Source organism: Epinephelus moara, chromosome 8 (assembly GCF_006386435.1).
Source record: "Epinephelus moara isolate mb chromosome 8, YSFRI_EMoa_1.0, whole genome shotgun sequence".
Classification (NCBI taxonomy): Eukaryota; Metazoa; Chordata; class Actinopteri; order Perciformes; family Serranidae; genus Epinephelus; species Epinephelus moara.
The window spans coordinates 41,697,449-41,719,916 of record NC_065513.1 but is presented as its reverse complement, the minus strand read 5'-3'; the positions used below and the strand labels follow the sequence as shown (position 1 = coordinate 41,719,916).

General features: G+C 40.3%; 3 protein-coding genes across 5 annotated transcripts; 1 reads left to right on the top strand and 2 right to left on the bottom strand.

The window, feature by feature from the left end:
- Nucleotides 1-125: 125 nt before the first annotated feature.
- LOC126393957 (outer dense fiber protein 2-like) lies at nucleotides 126-15,732 on the bottom strand. Of its 3 annotated transcripts, XM_050050425.1 has the most exons (18): nucleotides 15,593-15,732; nucleotides 13,723-13,826; nucleotides 12,230-12,346; nucleotides 11,621-11,742; nucleotides 10,829-10,958; nucleotides 10,603-10,734; nucleotides 10,446-10,520; nucleotides 10,282-10,353; nucleotides 9,021-9,137; nucleotides 7,577-7,777; nucleotides 6,888-6,997; nucleotides 6,277-6,412; nucleotides 5,668-5,778; nucleotides 4,740-5,003; nucleotides 3,076-3,176; nucleotides 2,762-2,924; nucleotides 551-676; nucleotides 126-474 (listed from the first exon to the last, which is right to left on the bottom strand). In XM_050050425.1, the coding sequence occupies exons 2-18, from the start codon at nucleotides 13,822-13,824 to the stop codon at nucleotides 328-330; spliced, it is 2,226 nt and encodes a 741-aa protein (XP_049906382.1). In that variant the 5' UTR covers nucleotides 13,825-13,826; nucleotides 15,593-15,732; the 3' UTR covers nucleotides 126-327. The 3 variants fall into 3 exon arrangements, with proteins under 3 accessions (XP_049906382.1, XP_049906381.1, XP_049906383.1); XM_050050424.1 differs by lacking the exon at nucleotides 15,593-15,732 and having other exon boundaries at nucleotides 13,723-14,662; XM_050050426.1 differs by lacking the exons at nucleotides 126-474; nucleotides 551-676; nucleotides 15,593-15,732 and adding an exon at nucleotides 684-2,613 and having other exon boundaries at nucleotides 13,723-14,662.
- On the top strand, nucleotides 15,659-17,933 carry si:ch211-51h9.7 (uncharacterized protein LOC558400 homolog). Its single transcript, XM_050050428.1, has 2 exons — nucleotides 15,659-16,100; nucleotides 16,883-17,933. Exons 1-2 carry the CDS (start codon nucleotides 15,659-15,661, stop codon nucleotides 17,035-17,037), a joined length of 597 nt encoding a protein of 198 aa, XP_049906385.1. The 3' UTR covers nucleotides 17,038-17,933.
- Nucleotides 17,123-21,344, bottom strand: seta (SET nuclear proto-oncogene a). Its single transcript, XM_050050427.1, has 8 exons — nucleotides 21,065-21,344; nucleotides 19,851-19,908; nucleotides 19,399-19,541; nucleotides 19,167-19,270; nucleotides 18,950-19,063; nucleotides 18,457-18,627; nucleotides 18,121-18,252; nucleotides 17,123-18,035 (listed from the first exon to the last, which is right to left on the bottom strand). Exons 1-8 carry the CDS (start codon nucleotides 21,135-21,137, stop codon nucleotides 18,012-18,014), a joined length of 819 nt encoding a protein of 272 aa, XP_049906384.1. The 5' UTR covers nucleotides 21,138-21,344; the 3' UTR covers nucleotides 17,123-18,011.
- Nucleotides 21,345-22,468: the final 1,124 nt, after the last annotated feature.

Here is a 22,468-nt window from a genome sequence, read left to right as displayed (position 1 = left end):
ATTTTTCTATAATAAATATTCTTTGTTTTTCTGGCACAAAAGGATGAATAAATAACAATCAGTCAACAATCTGTGCATCCCTGAATTCAGATACTTGAAAGGTAGAAGATTATTCAAACAAAATGCCGTCAGAATCAATTATTGTGCAGGAAGTTATTTATTAAAAAGAGTATAAATAAATTGCATGTGACTAATTTGTAAGCATTTAATTTTAAAAAGTTTTAATTTCATAGTATAAAACTCTCAAGTCAAAAACAGTCAGTAAATGTCATTCAGGTCGACTGCAATGATTTGGGAACGGACAAATGTTGGTCAGGTTTGTTGCCGTCAGCTCGCAAGCAAAGAATCACCGAACACATTCCCGTAGGAGGTTTTGAGGAAATGAACGTAGTTCTGCAAACTGCGGTTTGTCGAGTCCGACTGCTCCAGTCTGTCCCTCATGTTCTGCAGCTGACTCTGGAGACGACGCTCCATCTGAAGGAAACAAACGACACATGAGTATCAACAGTTTGTGTGTCTAAGGTGAAAACTCACGGACATTGTGACGAACCTCCTCTTTGCTCCGCTGCAGCTGACTCTGCTCGGTTCTGGCTCGGCTCAGCTGGCTCTGCAGGTCCAGAGCTTTGGACTGAGACGCTCTCTCTTTGGCTAAAACCCTCTGCATGCTGCTGTCAACCTGCAAACAGGAAAACATGGAGTCTAAGGTTTCCTCACGATGCCTTCATGGACCACTGTACTCTACTATTCACCCAAAAATAACAGAAGTAAACTGCTTTTTCTGGTGACCTCACCTAATGACATCACTGTCAGCAAATAGTATACACAAGTACAGCTCAAGCAATTAGTTGATTTATCAATTCATTGATTAGTAACAGATTAGTTTGTTCATGCAAAATCACTGCATGGTTTCAACTTCACAAAAGTTAGGAAATGCTGCTTTTCCTTTTAATTATTTTGATATACGTTTAATAATGTTGAGGTTTGGACTGTTGGTTAAACAAAACAAAAATGTGAAGGTGTTACTTTGGGTGCTGGGTCACTGTGACGCCATTTATCACTACTTTCCAATTTCCAAATACTTTCGGGACATTTACCTGATTATACTTACATACTTTTACAATATGTAACACTCATATGTAACACTCGTTGTTTTATTAGTTCTTTTGCTTCAGTAAAGGATCTGAATACTTCCTCCACCACTGACAATAGTCAGATTAATCTCTATAAACAGACTTTGCTTATGTGTGAAGAATCTGTAGGCGATGGGAGAAGATTTTGGTATTGGAGGTCTTCTGTTTTTCATTTTGTTGTCCAAGCAGTATTGAGCAATCATGTTTGAAATGCAGGTTAAAGGAGTACATTGGCTGAAATGCAGTCTTAGAACCCATCTGCTATTGTCTGATGAGTTATCGTGGTATTATCTTTTTAAAAATGTATCTGCATTAATATGAAGATATCTGTTTATAAAGATTAACTGAAATGGCCGGCGCACAGAAGAGGAAGTCTTCGCCCCCCTTGGATCACACTAAATCACTGACTCCTGCTCCCTGAGGCTTTATCCTTGTCAGAGAATAGCAGATGAGTTCTGAGACTGTTGTCAGACACACTAAGACATGTATCAGTGCAATTTAATTCACAGCCTGCATCAGTCTTTATCTTTGCAGTAAACTAAACTTTACTTCTGCAATACTCCGACACATTTGCAATACTAAATAGCCACAAAAACTATATTTTAGGATTTAACTTTTGTTCTGTGGACACTGGACAGGACAGTTGGGTCCATTTCTGGTTTTGCCGGTCCTGTGTACGAACTTTAACAAGTCTGATTTCATTTTAAAAAAATGGCGGAACCAGCATTTTCTGTTATGACACATTCTGGCAAATTAAAAAGTAGCCTACGTCAGCATCAACAGTGCTACATCCAACTCATATTGCAAAAGTAATAGCAACATGACAACATGATGAATATATTACCTTCTTGTATAAACGGGCTAATGGAGCCATGAGTGTCTGACTGGCTGTGAGCCGAGTATGGCAACATAAAGGAGGTCAGTTCTCAGTGGTGGGAGAGGGGACAAGCAGCACACAATGTGTTTGTTTAACAGAAAGTTCATGTGTTTTTTAACGAGATAATGATAACAAGAGGAGACATGGCAGTTAATCTCTCAAGAAAAGTAAAACTGCGCCAATATGGCAACATTTTGGATTTGAAGCTGAGGAAAGAAGGTGTCCTAATTGGCTGTGGGCGATGCTGTGTGCCATTTTGAAGTTGAAATGAGGGATTATCTTTGTGAAACCTCCTTTTTTCACTACAGAAACCAACACAAGGTGGCAGCTGGCTGGAGGGACATCGCCAGGGAGCTGAAAGTTTCTGGTGAGCTAAATGACTATCGCTAATAACAAGCTAGGCTACTTTCTGTTGGCTACACTGTATACCATTTCCAGAAAATATATCATCATATCAAACGTGTTTTCTGTTTTAAAAAGTAACATTTCAAACGTAGGACGATAGCAAGTAGGCTCCTCACTCATCTTTTAAGTGGATCTCGTGCACATAGCTGACAGAGACCTCCGATGTGACATGATGTAATGTGACAGCTGGACACTCCTGTGCTGTTGGGACACAGTGTCATTATGTTCCACTTGAGAGCAACTTTTAAGACAAGTGCATACAATTCAGTAAACCTGCCTGGTCCGGCTCTTAATATCAAACCAGTTTGAACATTTTTACCCTACAAGAAGTGGCGATATATTTCCACACCTGTCTCTGTGCGTCGTCCAGAGCGTGTTGCAGCTGTCTGGACAGGACGCTGCACTCACGGCTCTTCTCTTCCAGCTGCTGCTGAACGCTGCGGATACTGCTGTCCTTTGACAGGACAGCCTGACACATGTCTTTGTTTTCCACTGTCATGTCCTCCAGCCTCCTGCAACAGACGACACAGGAAATCTACAGCTGCAGTTTGGAAAAATGTTTAGAAACCATTTCTGTGTTTTGCACAAATGTGAACAAGTGATACTTCTGTCTTGAAACTGTATCCATCTATTTTCCACAGATTGTAATGTAAGTGTCTGTACCTCTCCAAGTTGTGAATCTTCTCTTTGAGGACGCTGTTCTCCTCCTGCAGCAGCAGGTTCCTCTGCTGGAACGTCTCCAGCTGAGTGCCTTGCTGTTCCACCTGTGATGTAACACAATGAGTAATGACAGAAATGAACCTCCATGTGGCGTTGTGGCGGCCTCGAGGTCTAAATCACTGGTCATATAACAGCAACATCCCCAGTATGAGTCCAGCTTGTAACTCTTGTAACATCTCTTGTCTCTCCTTTTATTTTCTGTCACTTCTGAACTCTCTGCTTTCAAATAATCGCTAAATAAGAAACCTACTTCCATGCATTCATCCTGCATTATTGCAGCCAATGAACTCTCTCTGGTTGAACTAAATTAGGAAGTATGGACGAACGATTTGTGGGAGGATTTGTCGATATTTACAGATTTGTAGATTGAGGATTTCTCATTAAGTCAGTCAATAATACACTTTGGCAACATCTAGCGGTCGTATCAAGAATGACACAATGGTAACGAGGTTGGATTATATTTCATATCACGTTCACCAGCATGTATTTTTTTGTGTCTTAATAGACTTTGTATGCTAGAATGCCAATAAACGCAGACTGCAACAGTTTTTATTTAAAGGGAGCACAGATGAAGGGAAATCCTTCACCACTTTTCACAGCAGGAAGCCAGTGAGGCTCCACAACGGGGCTCCCACACATTTGCATGGACAAACTTCCAAACTTTTCCATGACTTTTCAAGGACCCATAAAACAAGTTTTTTTCTTGCCCGCTTGCAAATCAGATTCAAACTCTATTCAAATATAATTCCAGTTAGTGGGCATACATGAAGGTAGAGACAAACCCAGGGAGACAATGACGAAATGTACGTGAGGGTACACATGACGCTGTCACACATCAACGCATATTATAGCTATGTTTAGTTGACAGCTAAGTGAATATCATTGATCATTTCTTTACAATGCAACATTCTGTTGGGAAACCTTGGGTCCTGGCATTCATGTGAATGTCACTGGACGCACTCCACCCACCCAAACACCGTTACAGACCGAGTACCCCTCCTCATGGCATGTCACTCCATGAAGGTGCTGCCCCCCCCTCAGCAGGACAATTCACCATGCCACACCACAAAAACTGTTCAGGAAGGACAGGGCTCAAGGAGTCAACCTGGCCTCCTAAATCCCAAGATCCCAATCAGATCGAGCATCTGTGGCCGCCTACGCTCTGGTGCCAGACACCACAGGACACCCCCAGTGGTGCTATATCCATACCTCAACAGCTCAGAGCCAAGTCTGATCCACGGTGGGCCTCTGACCTGTCCAGGCATGGACACAGGACCTCTGGGGTATGGCCATGTCCCTCAGATGCTGATCAGACAGGGATCTGGGGAAACTGGAGAGCAGGCCAACGCCTTGAGCTCTTTGTCGCGTTCCTCTGGCCATTCCTGAGAAGCTTTTGTGGTGAAGCATGTTGCATTCTCGTTGCTATGAGGGGGCGTACTGGTCTGCATCAGTGTTTGGGCGGGTGGTGCATGTCCGGTGGCATCCACACGAATATACCAGGACCCAAGGTTCCCCATCAGAACATTGCATTGTAACAAGTTAATCAATGGTATCACTTCACCTGTCAGTGGTTTTAATATTGTGGCTGATCGGTGTGTCTTGAGTACCTTGTGTCTGACTTCAGACAGGGCTGAGCCGTGCTCCATGTTCCTCCTCTCATGGATGTCGGCCTCCTGCTGGGCATCTCTGAGCTGCTGCTCGGTCCTCCTCAGTCTGTCGGGCAGCGTCTCGAGCTCCCTGATCCGGCCCAACAGCTCCCTCCTCACCTGCTCCGTCTCCCTCTCCAGACTCACCTTCACCTCCCGCGCCTCTGTCTGTGTCGCCTCCAGCTTCAAGCAGTACTCATCTGATTCCAGACGAACCTGCTGGACCTGCACAGAGAAGTATGGAGTCACTAGATAACACAGGTAACTTCAACATGTTCTAGTGTCTGACGTGTTTCAGTGAGGAGATTAGATTTTATGGGGGGTTGTGACACAAGTATATTCTTTACCCAAGACATGGTTGCAGAAATCGTTTTGTCTCCACATCCATTTTGCAATCATACAGTGATGGATAAAGTATTTAGATTCTTTTAGAGGTTTTAACGGGAGCTGAATTATCCACAGAGGTCTCTTCCGCTCCATGTTACAAATCAGTATTTCTCCTACACTGTTTGGCATGCCGGACACGAGCCACTTACCCGGCACCTGCTAATGTGTGTTCACCTATTTTGTGCACAGCATACTCACTCTGGGCACAGATGGAGCAGCAGAACGCCAGGTGCTGATAAATTGAAAATTAATCGTTCATTGCGCTGGGTCTAAAAGTCTGCTCTCACTCACAAACAGCTGCTCTTCTTATCCATCTATCTGATCAGCTCTGATCAGAATGACTGAACAATTATCCATCCCACAACAGAAAACTCCACAAACTGCTGCTCCGCCTGTGCCATGTTCACGGACTCGATAAAACCTCCAAATTTAGAAAAGGGAAACACATTATAACTCCTTTATTTACTGTTATATACATTTTAATCTGAGAGTGTGACTGTACCTTCTTCTTGTATTTCTCCACCAGGTTTTCGTGCTTTTTGATCGACGATTTCAGGCGTCGGGCTTCAGACTGCAGACCATTGAGCTTCTCCTCAGAGGACGTCAGCTGACCCTAAACATAATGTATGTTTATGATAAATGCCACTGAAACACATTTCATTTAGTGCACAGAAATCATGAAACAGTAGAAGAAGAAGATGTCAAAACATTGTCAAACATTCAACAGTATTTTCTTAAACACTTTTGTTAGAAAATTACTTGTAAAAGCTGCAAAATTAATTAAATAAAACACATTTTGACGTGATAAAGATTTGGGAACAGACAGCTATTATAACATAGACAACAGTTGTCTTGCCACTGTCAAACAATAAGAACAGGCAGAGCAGTGCCGTCAGTACAGTCAGTTTCTGCCATTTCCTTCAGTATTCATCATTCGAGAGGCTTTTACTCAAGATCCAGATGTTCAGGAAGTTTTTAACAGAGGCTGAATTGTCTGCAGAGGTCCTCTTCTTTACCAAAACAAATGGACCCAGTGATTTAAATCGGTAAAAACACTGAATAAAGCAGTTTCATGCAGATTTAAAGTATTGTTGTAGGTTATTGAAGATACCTTGAGTCGTTGGTTGTCCAGCTTGATGGAGGCGTTTTCAGCACTGAAATGATGAAGCTGCTCTCTGAGCTCCTCCCTCTCTGTCCGAATCCTCTCCTCCGCTGAATGAAGCTGAGAGTTCAGCTCGGACACCTGACTGTAAAGGAAACAGGTACGTCAACACTGTGTCATGTTGTAGTCACAGTAACACTGTCATTTAAAACTTGACATTACAACATTACAAGTTAACATTCCACCTTAAAAGTCTCCGGCAGTCGGTCCAATTAATTATATTATTACTTTATCATTTTTTAATTATTTTACTTACGGTCTACTAATAAAACTCTCCACAGTATGAACAGTGGTTACATGAGCCTCAAAACCAGACACAAGCCCTGAGCAGAATGACCGTCCTCTACTGACCAATCAGACTGCAGTGTTCACAGCTCCACCTTTTAGTACCAGATCTGTGTGCTAGGTACCCCAACAGAGGGGGGACCAAACATGGGGATGCTAAGGAACGCTTCTGTTGGGACCATCCACAACTTTTACTGTGGAGACGGAAAAACGACGTACTGAACTGTACTGTTCGGTGGAAACAGGGCTTAAATGTGTCTCCCACACATACTCACAGTTTGAGAACAGAGATTTCCTCCTCCAGCTGTCCTTTAGCTGCCGTCTCTTTAGAGTGACGGAGGCACCAGTCACTGGATGTGGACAGAGCCTGAGCCAACTGGGATTCCTTCAACAAAATACAAATGTTGTCAAATCATTATTGTTCATGTTTTAGCCTTTATTTCACAGCTGGAACACATTTATATTGCAGATAAATGTTGTAAGAATCTTGACAAAAGGTAATTTTTGGACTGTTGGATCAGATTAAACATATGATTTGAAGACGTCACATTGAGCTCTGAAACTACACAGGAGGGCATGTTTCATTATTTTCTGACATTTTATTGACAAATCGATTAATTGAGAGAATAACGGGCAGATTAATCGATACTAAAATAATCGTTAGTTGCAGCCGTGCTGGCCTCAGACTTTGGCCTGTGTGTGTTTCACTGGGGTATTTCTACTGAACCAGGAGGCTGGCTGAACTTCCTTTGAACTCGATTTGCATAAAAGCATGTGATCAGACAACAAGACACCGCCACCAGTGAGAAAACTCATTTGCATGCAGGATACACCGCAGAGAGCTCTGCGGATCATCCTGGGGATTTATAGAAAGAGATGCTGCTTGTATTTTCTGATGCTTGGTGCACCACTCTGATATTTTCAGACATCACGGTGTGGATGTATGGTCCCTCTGAATACTGACCTTCTCCTGCAGTTTCACAGCGAGCTGCCTGGCGGACTCTTCGGCTCGCTCGGCCTGCTGGGTCAGCATGGCCAGCGCCTCCTGGTCTTGCCGCCTCTGCTCCTCCTTCTCCTCCTCTTCTCTCCGCTGCCTCAGAGTCTGTAGCTCCTCCTGCAAAGCCTGCAGCTCCTCTTGCTGCTGCTCCTGAATCCGCTGCATCCTCTGCTCCACACACAGATGAGGAAACAGATATTCACACATCAGGTTTCAGTGCTGAAAGTACAAGTACTCAAGTACTGTACTTGAGTACAAATATAAGTACTTGTACTTAGTTTTAATGCCACTTTCTAATTCTATTCCACAACATCTGAGGTGGAAGTATCTTTTACTTTTTACTTCCCCCCAATTATCTGTACTTTAGTTACTTACTTACTTATCGATTAGTCAATTAACTTATTGAATTAATAAGCAACTATTTTCCTCATAGTTAAAGTCATTTCTCATGATAAAATGTCAAAGGATCCATGGTTCCAGCTTCACAGATGTGACAATTTGCTGTTTTTTCTTTTAATTATTTAAATCTATTTCCTGGTTACACATAAATGCTACTTAGTGACATTTTCTTTTTTTAACTCTTTATTTAAAGTATTTTTAGATGCTCAGACACAACATAAACACCATAGAGAACACTGTATAGGGGCACACCAGTGCCCAAGTAGTCCTGAGTCCATGTGTTAAATGTTCTTTTATTGTCCAGACATTCACGGTGAAGCTGCTTCCGTGTCTTCAGAAATGAAGACAGTCCATTTCTCCCATTTTCTGAGGAATATTGCTCCTCTTGACCTCAGGGAAAAAGTCATCTTCTCCATTATAAAGATCTCCTTGATTATGTCTTTGCACCAGTTCTTTGTAATCACTATCTTGCTGGCAGTAAACAGTGTTTTACACAGATACCATTTTTTAAAATTGATCACATCTTCCCTTATTGCAGCGTAATACAAGACCTTGACATCAACAGGTATTTCATACCCCAAATCTTAATAACTGAACATATTTTTCTCCAAAATATTTAAATATTTGGACCCAAAATGTGGGAGTGATTGGCATTCATGTGTCTGCACTTACTTAGTGACATTTTCATGGCAGGACTTTTGTTTGTAAGAGTATTTTTACAGTGTGGTATTGGTACTTCAACTTGAGTAAAGGATCTGAATCCTTCCTCTTCCTCTGTCTGGTTTAAAGGGCAATGAAGGCTCTTATATGCTGCTCTGACAGGTTGAAAGTGATGAAAAGCTCGGGGTCAAATAAGGTGGTCTGCATCATTCACTACATATGAACAACTAATAAAAAGGATGTGCAGAACTTTATCTACTCCTCCACTACCTACTGCAATCTTCTTGAGCTTCAACTGGCTAACACACGAGTCACAGGTCATATTTTTGTGTCGTGTTTTCCGTTCACAGACCTGAGCCTGAGCAGCCAGGTGGACCTTTTCAGCCTCTGTTCTCTTCAGCTCAGATTCCAGATGGTCGCGTGTAGACTGCAGGATTCTTGAAAGCTCCCCTGTCGTCTTTGCGTTGTCCTGCCATGACAAAAAGAAGCAGTAAACAGTGTAAACACCTGAACCTTGAAGGGATAATTTGGATGCTTTGAAGTGGGATTGTGTGAGGTACTTATCCCTAGTCAGTGTATAACCTACAGTAGATGTCAGTCTGCACGCCTCCAATTTGAAGAAGCTGGCAGGAGTACCCCAGTTTAAGTGTACGTTATATTAGAATATTTCATCATCAGACAGCCCTTTTTGACAGGGAACTGAAGCCGTAATCTGCGCTCTCTCTTCAAAGTAATTTTACCCCACTGAACACATTAACACTGGTCAACTGCTGCCTCAATCAGTTAGTTTGTTTGTGTTATTGTGTGACCCCAGGGTTCCCACACATTTTCAATGATGAATTTTCAAAACTTTTTCCATCATATTCTATCCCATTTCCAACTTTACTTGCTTGTTAGACAATCCTGCCATCAACTAGCTTCATTGACCGATGTGTATCAAGTGATACTGGTGATGTTTCAACAGTCATGCAGCGCAGCACTAGATTTTAAATGAGTATTTAGGTGAATATTTTAAACAATTGCCAAAACAATGTTTATTTAAAACTTCTCCAGAACATTCTGTTAATTCCAAATTATTTCCAGGCCTAGAAAACTGTTTTTCTAATTTCCTAACTTTTCCAGGAAGGTCATGACTGTGGGAACTCTTTAAAACACCAAAGTTACTCAATGACACAGACAAACTGATCAAGGCAGCAGTGGACCAGCAGCTCTCGTGTTCTGTGAGGTAAAATTGCTGGTGGCTTTGAGGTGATAACAGCTTCAGTCCTCATTGGAAAGGGCTGTCTGACAGCATGGTAAAGTGGTAAAAATATTCTAAATACTGCATACATCTAAACTGATACTGATTATTTTAGGAGGCTAAAATACGTTTTGCTGCTGCCCTGTCCACAGCAGTACATTGCTTAGCTTCTGTGGTGGTGCTCCTGCTGGCTTCTCCAAACACGAGGCATGCCGATCACCATCTACTGTAGGTATTACACTGATAATGGATAAGTACCTCATACAACCCTGCTTAAAAAAATCCAAACTATCTCTTTAAAAGGTGTGTGAGAGATATAAACCTTGTGTGAGCCAGTGTTGTAGTTGCACAGATCTAAAGATAAGTTTCAAACCTTTTCAAAGTCCAAATGCTCAGCAAGTTTAGAGGCCTCTTTCTCCTTGTTGGTGAGTTTGGCTACAAGTCTCTGTAAGAGAAGAAGAAGAACAAGACACATCTGCTCAGCTGTCTGATGGCTGATGATGCAGTGCTGCACATGACCAGGTGATAATTACTCACAATGTTCTCTGCTTCACTGTCAGTCAGTCTCTTCTTTATGGTGTCTTTCTGTTCTAACCACATCAGTGATTCTCTCTGTGGACGCAACAACACAGCCAGTCAGAAGAGGAACACTACACATTTGATTCTCCTTGACTTTTCCTTCTATTTACTGTACCTCGTAGCCACTCCACTCTCTGAGGAGCTCTCGCAGGCTGTGATTCGTGTGGTCAAACATCTCGATCTTCTCCAGCAACACCTCCTGTTGTCGTGCCAGTGAAGCTGCGTGCAACTTTGACAGCCGCTTGTCCTAAAATAAATTCGTGAATAAATAAAAACATGATCATGCACAAAAATAAGTCCTCCTCCACTCGTTCATCCTTCATTGATCCTTTCAGATTTACCTTAGCAAAGCTGTCGATAGTTTCCTTCACAGCTGTCAGCTGATTAGCTACAGCTACGCCATCGATTTCTGCTTCTACGAGTGCCCTCAGGAGCACATCAGTCTCCCTGTGCTGACCGTGAGAATCAGACCTGTAGGCATGAGGGACAAAAAGTGTGCATGTACACTACTGCTCAAACATTATGATTCAGATGTTATGTTTGTATTCTTCTTCTTTCTTTTAATAACTATTTTAAATAAAAATGAGAATTCAGACACCAAATGTATTTTTTATATCTGAAATAGTTTCCAAGAGAAGATGGAGGGAATAATTCAAACTTCCATTTAGTCGATGTCCCCACTGTGTTGCTTGACAGAGGAGATACTGTGTGAACTTAGATTCGGAATTGTTGAGACTCAATATTGAAACTGGGCTCTAGATATTTGGTTTGTCTGGTTTTCTTTGGGCCCTCTGCAGTCTACTCAGTGGTTGCAGTGTTGCAGGGATGGTGTTTTTTTGCATGCCAGTGGAAGTTAGCATCAGCCTGGTTCCCTGTGCTAAATGCAAATTGGATTTTCCATTGTATCGGGTCTTTAAACACCAGACCCCCTCACCCAGGTGACCCATCCGGGGTTGATGAAGTCCTGGATTGCACCCCAGCAGCAGCAATCCAGAGGCTCGCCCTCTTTATCTGCAGCTTCAGTAATGGTTTGTATGGCCCCCCTCATTGACGCTTCAGCTACACCTAGCCCTGTCAGTGCTTTACAGATTGAGCGCCCAGCAAAGCCCCGGCAGCCCACTTCCACTACTTACTTCTTTAAATGCTGAGTGCTGTCTTGTTCTCTGAGTAGGACACTGAGGTTTTTGGATACAGCAGCCAGCTCTTGTTCCTGCTCCTCTTCATCACGTTCTGATCGATGCTCCGATCTGCTTCTCTGGTCATAGGACACAAACAAACACAACTCACAATATAATGTGCAACAGGGCTGTGCTTAAAACAATAAATATCTGTCATATCTGCAATCAAAACAGGAGCTTAAGTGTTTTCATCATGTTTTTGTGCTTATTTAATTGTCAAATCATACAGCTAAAGCACTGCAGCAGCATTTACTGCCTTCGGTGATTCTCCATCCATAATCTTAGTCCTTGGTTTCTCACAGGGGTCAAATCTCTGCTTTGCAACTCACGACAGCTTTAAATGAATACCAACTATCTTTAGTCCATGAAATGTAATTATTACTTCTTACTCTGTTCTTCTTAAATTTTTTTGTTTCCGCACAAACCTGTCTATTCTGTCATGGGAAGAAAATCCCTGTCGGAGAATCCCTTCCTCTCCATGATTAAACTAATTTTCCAGCATATGTATTATTATTTGGCACTCATTGAAAACATTGCAGCGAGAGATAAACACTATAAAGAGACCTGGCACTTGTACGAGCCCACATCTCTCCTGCAGGACAGTCTTCCTGGAGGAATCCACGGCGTCCGCACCTTTGGCCTCCCTCCGTCTCCCTTCACCTGGGCATCTTTTGTTCTACTCTGCAGAAAAGGAAACACATTAGAGTTCATAATAAATTAGTAGTTCAGTCTTTTTAACTTTAAACTCTTTAAAAACTGGTGGAAAAGTGACTTTTACACATTAGTTTAAATAGTGCAGTACAATTTTATGGTACTTGTACTTTGCCTGGGCATTTTCTGCCTCTTTACACCTCTACTCCACCACATGTCAGAGGCAAATATTGTGTTCTTTAGTCCACTTCATTTATCTGACAACTTTGCAGAATCAAATTAATACTAAAAAATATTATAAACAAATTAGTCATGATGTAAAATGATATATCTAGATAAAATGTTACTGATTTCTGGGGGAATTCACAACCTACCCTGCAGATTAAGTATATAAAGTAATAAAAATAGCTCCACTTTTACCAGCTGCAACGTGATGAACTCATGTATGCATAATAATAATAATATACATTATTCTTAAATGGCTAATTCTGCAATATGAGTACTTTTTATGAATGTATAAATTACTTTATTTCAGACCAACATAAAAAGAAATCAAATAAGACAAAGATAACAGTGTCCAAAAAGGAGTAGGTAGAATTGAAACTTATATGTCCCTACTCCTTTCTTACATTTCTTCTTTTAACTCATATTATTTCAACAAGTTCCCAAATTTATTTACAACTAATATACAACTATCCCCAGTCTATTTACCACCCAATTAAATAAAGAAGTAATAAACCCATATTATTTACAGTCCAAGAACCACCCAGTATTAGAAAATAAATATACACTCACTCCCCTAACACAACCTTTCCTCATCTTTACATCTGCCAACAACATCATTTTAGATCATTTTTTAAATTGATTTATATTTGTACTTTGTTTCAACTCGTTTATTTTATTAAAAAATATAATAAACAAAATAATCATGACGTAAAATTATGTATTTAAATAAAATGTTACTGATCTCTGTGGGGAATTTACAACCTACCCAGCAGATACAAATAAATTAAAAAAAAATATTTAAATTAATAAAAATAGCTCCACTTTTACCAGCTGGAACATAACAGTGATGAACACAATATACATTATTATTAAATGGCTAATTCTGCATTATGAGTACGTTTTTATTTTTGGTACTTTAGGTATCTTTTGATGCCAATACTTTACCTTGTAACAGAGTATTTCTACACTCTTGTATCGCTACTTTTACTTAAGTAGAAGTTGTGGGTACTTCTTTTGACACTATTAATTTAACATATTTGCTATAAAATACAAAAATACTGCAGTATGCATTTAGGAAATTTAAACTTTGATCACCATGCATGTATTAGAGTTGAAACAGTGGCCTACAATAACATCAACTTGTCTTGATCAGTTTAATAAAGCAGTAACGTTATAATAACCTGCGGTGTCTTGCTGGGACTTCTCCTCATATGAACATGCACAGGTGTGGTCTCCGGTACGTGGACGTGAACCGGTGGCGGCGGTGAATCCCGGGTCTTCATTCCTTCGAGACGTCACAACAACATTCAGACCGAGTTTAGGATCAACCCGGACCCCATTAAACTAGTATTTAAAAAGCTAAACGGTAGTTTTAAGTGCTAACATGCTAAGTTAGCTTCATGTTTCCTTCATAAATCTCGACGCCTCTCTGTGGAGCGGACGGTTGTTTGGACTGACAAAGAAGCGCCCTGATTGGCCCGTTTGCAATATCTCGCTCTGTGATTGGTGGAGGCGAGTGTACAGTCAGCGTTGCCCGTGGTAACCATTGAAAGTAACGGGGGTGTTTAAACAACCGTTAAAATCTATTGATAGGTTTATCAGTTTACAAACTACTGTTTAACCAACTATTTTCTTAATTAATTGTATTATTTGTGTCTTATTTTCCCCTTTTCTCAATGTAACAAAGTATATTTACTCAAGTACTGCATTTAAATACAAATTTGAGGTGGTTTTACTTTGAGTAGTTTCTTTTGATACCACTTTCGCCCTCTAACAACACTACACCACATCTGTAAGGTAAATATTGTATTTTTACATTTATTCGACAGCTTTAGTTACTCTGAAAGATTTTTTTGCACACAAAACATACCAATAACTTGTGAAATAGTTTGTAATAAATTAAACTGCCCAACTGCTTATACAAGTAACGTTAGCCCACAGCTGAAATGATTAGTCAATAAATCAATTACGATAATCAATTGACAGAAATTAAAAAAATATATTTTTTATGTAAAAGCAATTCATGGTTTCAGCTTCGTAGATGTTATGATAAGCTGCTTTTCCTTGTAATTATTTTAATATTTTAAATTCATTTGTAATGACAATAAGGTTTGTACAGTTAGTTGGAAAAACAAACTGTGAAAGTGTCTTGTTCTGCATGTTATTTTATACTTAGTAAGGCCTTTTAAATAAAATGTATTATCATTTTTTAATATTTAGGGCTCTGGGTAACTGTGTCCTTAAATAAACAAAATACAATGTAAACAATATATTACTGGAGAAAAAAATCAACAAATTAGTCCATAATGAAAATAATCATGTTAATATTTCAAAATGAGCTCCACAATAAGCTACAACAGTGAAATCCTGCTTTTACATTAATGAATGAGTAATAATAATTTAAGGGTTAATAGTTTTATCGAGCAGTAGCCTATGGAGACATTTTACTGCATTGAGTAGTTTCTTTTATTACATTAAACATGTTTTCTGATTACATGCTTCTACTTAAGAAACATTTTTAATGCGGAGCTTATACTTTTACTTTTCATTAGTATTTTTACTTAAGTCACGGATCTAAATACTTCCCCCACTCCTCTTTCTCTTGACAAAAAAGTTTTATGAAGCCCAACATGGTGGTGACAGAGGGATCTACTTCTTTAAATTAAATTAATTAACTGACATAAGTGATATAACTTCTCTTTGAACGTAACTAATTCTAACTTAACTGAAGTTAACTAAAGTTTTTCATTTTTTTTGTTTTGTTTCTGTGTGCGCAGTTTTAGAGAAGGAAATGGTCGGGATGACGGCACTTCCGCCCAAAAGTTTGAGAAGGAAATGGTTGAGATATCAACAATTCCGCCCAAAAGTTAGCATCGAGCTAACGAACACGTTACTGGCTAGCAGCTTCTTAAGTTCACTAATCACCGTATACTTGTGTGTTTACACTGCAGATTCGTACTTCCTGTCCGAGTTAACATACGTAAGGGGCAAATCTGACGCACTATTGATTGGTATTCGATAATCAAACGGCACTGATCGATGTTAGCTCACCTCAGCTAAAAACAGCTAGCAGCTAGCTAGTTTGAGATTAGCCTTCCATGTGCGTGCGAGACGGCAATGATGCACCAGTGGAGCCTGTGGCGGCTGGTGAAGCAGCTGGAGACGTTAATAATTATAATGCAGTATATTTCCTTTGTGTTGCTGTTTTATCCCGCCGCGTACCAGCCAGTTGAGGGGTGTGCTGCCGCGGCGAAGGAGGGGGCGACCAGCAGCGCCGCCACCCTGATACTGTGCAGGGCGTGCGGGCACGAGCTGGCGGTCGGCGCGGACATCCACTTCGTCCCCAGCCAGCTGGCGCTCTCCAGCCGCAACGACACGTCCATCGGGGGCCGAAGGGTTAACATCCAGCTTTTCGAAAACCCCCACGGACACCAGTTTGAGGTGATTACCTTCAGGAAAGCGGACGTTACCCAGCACTGGCCGGCAGATAAACACTTCTCCTGGTTCCCGGGGTTCGCATGGACGGTGGCCACCTGTCCGCGGTGTAAGACTCATTTAGGTGGGTACCAACCTGTAATGGTGCAGCAGGGTTTACTTAAAAATCTGCGACATCAAACCAGTTATTGCCGGGAGCAGTTTCAGCATGTGTCCTGTAAGATTGCACCCCTATTACCAATAAACAATGTTATGCAACTGTTTTAAGTTTTTGTCACTGTCAACATTAAGATCTTAATCCTGTAATACTCAGAATTTATATCATAATTAAGGCTATGTGGAGTGTAACTCCAGAAAGTCATGGTCACCCTTTAATACATCAGTGTTTATGGCATTATAAAGGGTAATTATTATCTTGTATAACAGGTCTTACTTATGGCTGAATTGTTTTGCATACTCGTAACTTCTTAAAAAATACATGCATTCGTTTCATAAAGTCTTATAATAAAGACTTGAAGAGATCGTTAGACTTCCTGTCTCTATTAGGGAGCAAATCTGAAAATTAAATTACAAAAAAAACCTTTAGTTGGACACATTTTACTAACTTCAAAAGTAGTTTTACTTGCGTCCGTGCCACACTTTACAGCCAAGATTAAGTCGAGTAAATCTTAATTTGGGGGCAGATAAAAACTTCAATTGTAAGTCCAATATTTCTGGAAAATCTCTGCCATAATTTACTATCAGGAATTATAATCTCATATTTGATATCTTGTTAACAGCTCCTAAGCACACTGAGACTCTTAGACTACACCTGTACAGTTCCAACGCACTTGAATCAATGTTATATTTTATATTCTGATGCCCATTTGTCTCTCAGAAAACTTATTTTTCCCCCCCTCACTCCAGGTTGGGCCTTCCAGCCCAGCGACTGGCCAGACACCATCACAAAAACGAAATTTGACGAGTCTGCGCACACCTTCCTGGCTTTAATCACCCATCGTCTACTACGAGAAGATTTTGCCTCAAGCCTGTTAATGACTCCAAAATCCTTCATGAGCTGATGGGACCATTTGACTGTACAGTTAACCCAGGTGCCTTTGCTGCTACCTAAATCTATTTTTTAAAATAAATTTCTATGCACCCACATGTAAACACAGTAAGTTTTATTATTGTAACAAAGCAAGTTTTACACCTCAAATTTAAAACAGTTTCTTTTCCCCCCAGCGGAAAAGGAAAGGTGATTAAATGTGACTTCTATGAGATAACAGGTCTTTTTTTTAATTATTTTACCCATGAAGCAGTGGGGGCCAAAATTTACAAGCTTGTTTTTTTTTTCCATTTTGTTCTTTATTAAAAATGTCATTTCAAATCTCATGGATATCTGTAAAACAATACAATGAAAAAAAAAAAAAAGTCCCATAGAAATGGTGTCAAAATAACCACTCTCCCCGATAGCCAACATACTCCTGCCCCTCCCCAGCTTACCCCACCCCCCGCCCCCTAAACATTACAAGTCAAAGGAATGAGCTGGTACTCGTTAACCACATAGGGGAAAAATAACATTTTTCAAGAGATCAACACCCCAACTGAAAAAAAATATATGGGGGAAAAAAATTGAAGAGGTCAACTAGCGCTGGGTCACTACACCATGGCTTTAAGTCAATTTACCACACAACCTTTAACAGGAGGAATTCTGTGTGAATTGTCTTCAAATTCTACTCAGGATGCCGTGCTGATTCTATTTTTATACTTTTTTTTTTTTAATTATTATTTTTGAGATGACTTTGGGGATGGTACTCACAATTCAGGGCAAAGTGCCATTGGCCTTAGATGAGTCAAAGGAAACAGAACATGGCACCGACAAGGTGAAGAGGCTTCAGAATGGAAAATGAAGCACACACGGATAATAATAATTAAAAAAAAAGTAAAAAAAAAAAGAAAAAAAAGAAAATTAAAACCTTTGCTCCCGAAAGTGAGTGGAAAAATCAAACAGGGAATAGAAGGTTGAGGGTCTGGGTAGATGATGTTATTTTTTTTAGTCGTCCTCTCCCTCGTCATCCTGAAAGAACAAGATTTCAGAACGATCAGCGAGTGTTGAGAACAAACTACTTTAAAGCAACACATGTTTGACTTTCTCTCTTTACCTCTCCATCTTCGCCGTCGTCTTCTTCGTCCTCCTCTCCATCTTCATCTCCCTCCTCGTCTATGTCCTCCAGAGCCTCCTCGTCTTCTTCGTCGTCCTCACCTTCACCCTCTTCGTCATCCATGTCAGGAACCTGGAGATAAGAAGCACTTTTAGCACTTTTGTTTTTCAGCTATACCAGACTACAAAGAAAGTTTCCTGCCCTGGTGGATGTAATATATTTTACCAGAAAGATAAAGTGCCTAATACAACACAGATAATATTAATATAAATCAAACCAAAAAACTGCTTATAGTGTAAGCAGCTAAGCATACATTTAACATGGCCATAAACATACCAGGTAGTACTGCAGCGGGTTTGGCCAGATGTCGTCCTTGATGACCTCCCCGAGCTCATCAGCGCCGGCGTCAGCGTGATCGGTGAACCAAGTGAAGAAGCTCTCTGGCTCTTCATGTTGCCTCTTCCTTCCTGCTTTGTTCTGTGTCTGGCTGGAGCGCTTGGTCAGGTCCTACACAACACACACAAAATCATTAAATGTCTAACTGTTGAAAACTTTCAATGTGCAAAATCCTGAGTCAAGTCAGGTCACATGCTTTAATAGTTTACAGTTTTTTTAGGTAATGATTCAAAGCTTCCATGGCAGCTCAGGGAGAATGTATTTTAAAAAAAGAAGGTAAACAAAATGCTAAAATGTAAATTTGAAAAGCACACTTTAAATGAGGATCATAAGAATGCCACCTGACTAGTTGCAAGTAAGGAGAGAAGCCTCACGTCTAACCTCCCCTCTGGATTACTCGACTGACAGCAAACAAACTCAAAGATACACATACCTTTCCTGATTTCCATTTGATTTCTGTTGACTTTGAAGATGGGTCTCCGCTCTCGTTCAAATGGAACTCTTTGGAAAGTACTTTGTTTTCGAAGTACGGATTTTCATCGAAATACTAGGAGAGAGAAAAAGACAAAAAGGTTAGGAGACAAGAAATAACTTGCACCTATGTTGTATGTGTGTGTGCATCATTAAAAAAAAAAAAAAAAAAAACTTACAAAATCTATTCTGTAGCCTGACTTGATGTCTTCAAACTCTGTCACCTCCACTCGGCTCAGGTAATGAAGTGCTTCTTCATCCTCCTCTCCCAGTAGGGCAGATACTGTGAGGGGGGAACAGATTACACAGACAAAACTTTAAATTGAGTCACTGTCCAAGTCATTCTAACTTTTGTTATTGCGATGTCCCTAATTTCTGCAATTTAAAAAAAACATATGTTCAACTGTTTACCTTGTGGATGGTTGACAAACGTGGTGACCCAGAAGTTGGGGATTTTGGCGATCAGTTCTGACCTCTTCTGAAAGAATGGCTGACGGAGTTTGTTGTATTTCTGTTCTACTTTGAGGATCTCCTCACTGGCTTGCTCGTTCAACCTGAGGGGGAAAATTACAAAACAAATGATTAAACCAGTTTTTACTGTTTATACAGGAAAAATAATACATGAAACCAATTTGTCATGCATTTCAGTTATCCAATTATCATATTTATTTGAGGACAGGGGTGCCAAGAAGTGCACTGTGGAGGAATGATTTTCTGCAGATTTTCATGCCAATCAGAAGTTACAGCAGTTAACTTCATTAGGTGGTTTCTCTTAAATCACAAACATGCACCATCATCTCTGTTGTGTTTTCTGCTGGACAGAAAATCTCAGCCCTACTTGTACAATTTACTTTTTTATGTACCTGTCAATTTCATTTTGAACTTCGTCGATGTGTTCAATAGCTTCTTGCTGCTCTTTCTCTGTAGGGAAAAAAAAATCATAAATGAGTAACTAAAGAAATGTACAACTTATGAATTAAGAGTCAGAACAAGAAAAAAAAAAAACAAACATGCATATTATTATCAATTAAAAATTGTGTGCATGCATGCAAACTAGGCGTATTTAAATATAATTTTTTGCAATATTGAGAGATGCTTTATAAATCCCCGAGTAAGTTTATCGTACTTCCGAAAACTATTAAGCTCTAAGAGGGGGGTGTTTTCTTAATGGCAATATTTTGTGGTGTTTACCATGTTAAAACCATCGTTAGTTAAAAGGTAAATCACGGCGGTTGCCATGCTATATGGCAGATTAATACACAGGCTCCCCCGGAGGTTAAGGTAACATAAGCGGCCAATGGCTGCAGCTCTAGCGGCTCAGACACTCACCGTTTCCTGCCGGCTGCTACCGACAAGGCCGCGTGGTTTAAATGTGGGACACACACAGAGCCGCGATAACGTGAGAGACCGTGCTAGGACAGATGCCAGAATAGACCCCCAAAACTGTCAAACTGTGGCTCATACGGCGCAGTCCTGCATCCAGGTGTCTAAATATAGTAAATACTGATTGTAACTGATTGAAGGGCCGGTGGATTTAAACGCATTTTCACCAGTAACAAAACATAACGTCGTCAGCTAGCGTTAGGTAACATTACAACAACAACACTAGCTGGCTAACTGCTAATGCCCAAATGAAACAGGCAACTTTTCCGGTGATTTCACACGTTAATAATGATATAAAGGACATATTAGTCAATTTGAGTTGATTTTACAACAGAATTACTGGATAAAAATCCTCCAGCATCGCGTGCAGCCACTCGGTCAGTAGCCAACGACACAACTGGCCACGCTGATGATGCTACATAAACGAGCTAACATGGCCTCTCAGCACCGGGCTGAACTGAACAACAGCAGGCACAGGAGCAGCGGCATGCTAATAAATGCGTTAGCTGGCGAGCTAGCTGCTGTTTATCGAAATGTGAACAAACGCAGCAACCACAAAGAGGACCCCGGAGCAAAATCCAAGCAATATACACAATAATTATCAGCAATATTGCACCCCGTGGCGATGCAAATTATGTTAGAAGAAGAAAGTGAAAATGGCGGTGAACGGGAGGCCGCCATTCTCCCCTCTTACCGGAGGTTTCGTCCGCTCCGTCGTGGTTCGAGTTCAGCTCCTTTTTACTCACTTTTGCCGCCGAGGCCGACATGTTTTCGCAAGCTGGGGTAACTTACAGACGTCTGAGAAAATAGCTGGTAGCTTTGAAATCTGGTTTCTCCTTGAACAGGAGAGTAAAGTTGAGCGTGCAGAAGCCAACAACGTGCTGCTTTCCACACAATGTAGCTGCCGACGAGCCGCGAGGAAGTCAGAGCAACCGCCGCTCACGCGCTCCTTTCATTACGAACGCGCCTCGCCGAATGGAGAAGAGGCGAGCTCCGCCTCTCAAAGTAGGTCTCACTACTCGGCTCCAATTTGCAGATTTACTACTATCTCTCTGCTTAAAATCACCCCCAAAATGAGCTAAACCTCAAATTAGCACTAATATTAATCTCACAGCCGATTTTTAAATTTATCCCCCCCCAAATATTCCTGTTTATTCAGGCCAGGCCAAACCTTCAGTTGGACCGACTCGCACTTGCGCACTTTAAAAAAAGATGCTGAATATCAGTGAAGGCAGGAGGAACCTCATTCTGCTGGTCAGTGCAAATTAGCCCGTTAGTCACAGGTTGTCCCCGATTAATTGTTTCTTTTACACACGAAATACACCCATAAACACGACATTTATTTTTAGGTTGTGTCCAGTAGCTTACGTAGGCTGTATTTCTTTCATACCATAATGTACCATATTACACCATATAGGCCATTTATGTCATGTAGCAACATTATTTCCACCCTACATTACTTTCTCATATTGTCTTTACAATGCGTTAAATATTTATGACACAATGCTTTTTTATAGACGCACATTTCTGCACATTGATTTTTTTGGTACATGCATGTGTTTGATTTCACCACGTCCCCAGTGCAAAGTAATCACCTTCTACAACAACTATGAGCCGTAACATTATAAATCAGTCATTTTCCAAAAAAAAGATAAATCTATGATGAAAATATATATAGACATCAACTACAACAGTAAAGTCCTGCATTTACTGCTTTCACATTAATGTAAGTAACAAGTGCATAAGTAAAAATAATCTAATGATATAATATTTCATAGTATAACAGGGACATGAGGCATCAATTTTACTATCTAATATTTTCTTTAAAATGTGTCAGATATTCATGATAAATGGTTTCTATTAGATTAAGGCCAATAATTCTGCAAATTAAAAATACTTATAATTAAATACCTATAAATAAATATCTGTAGGGTTTGTTTTTTTTTACTCCACTGACATTTTTTGGTACATTTTATTTATTATTATTATTTTCTGTTTTTAAAGACATTTTCCACACAGTTACTACTTGATAATGAGCTCCACCTCAACCAACTACATCAGTAAAGTCCTGCTTTAACTGCTTTCACATTAATGCAAG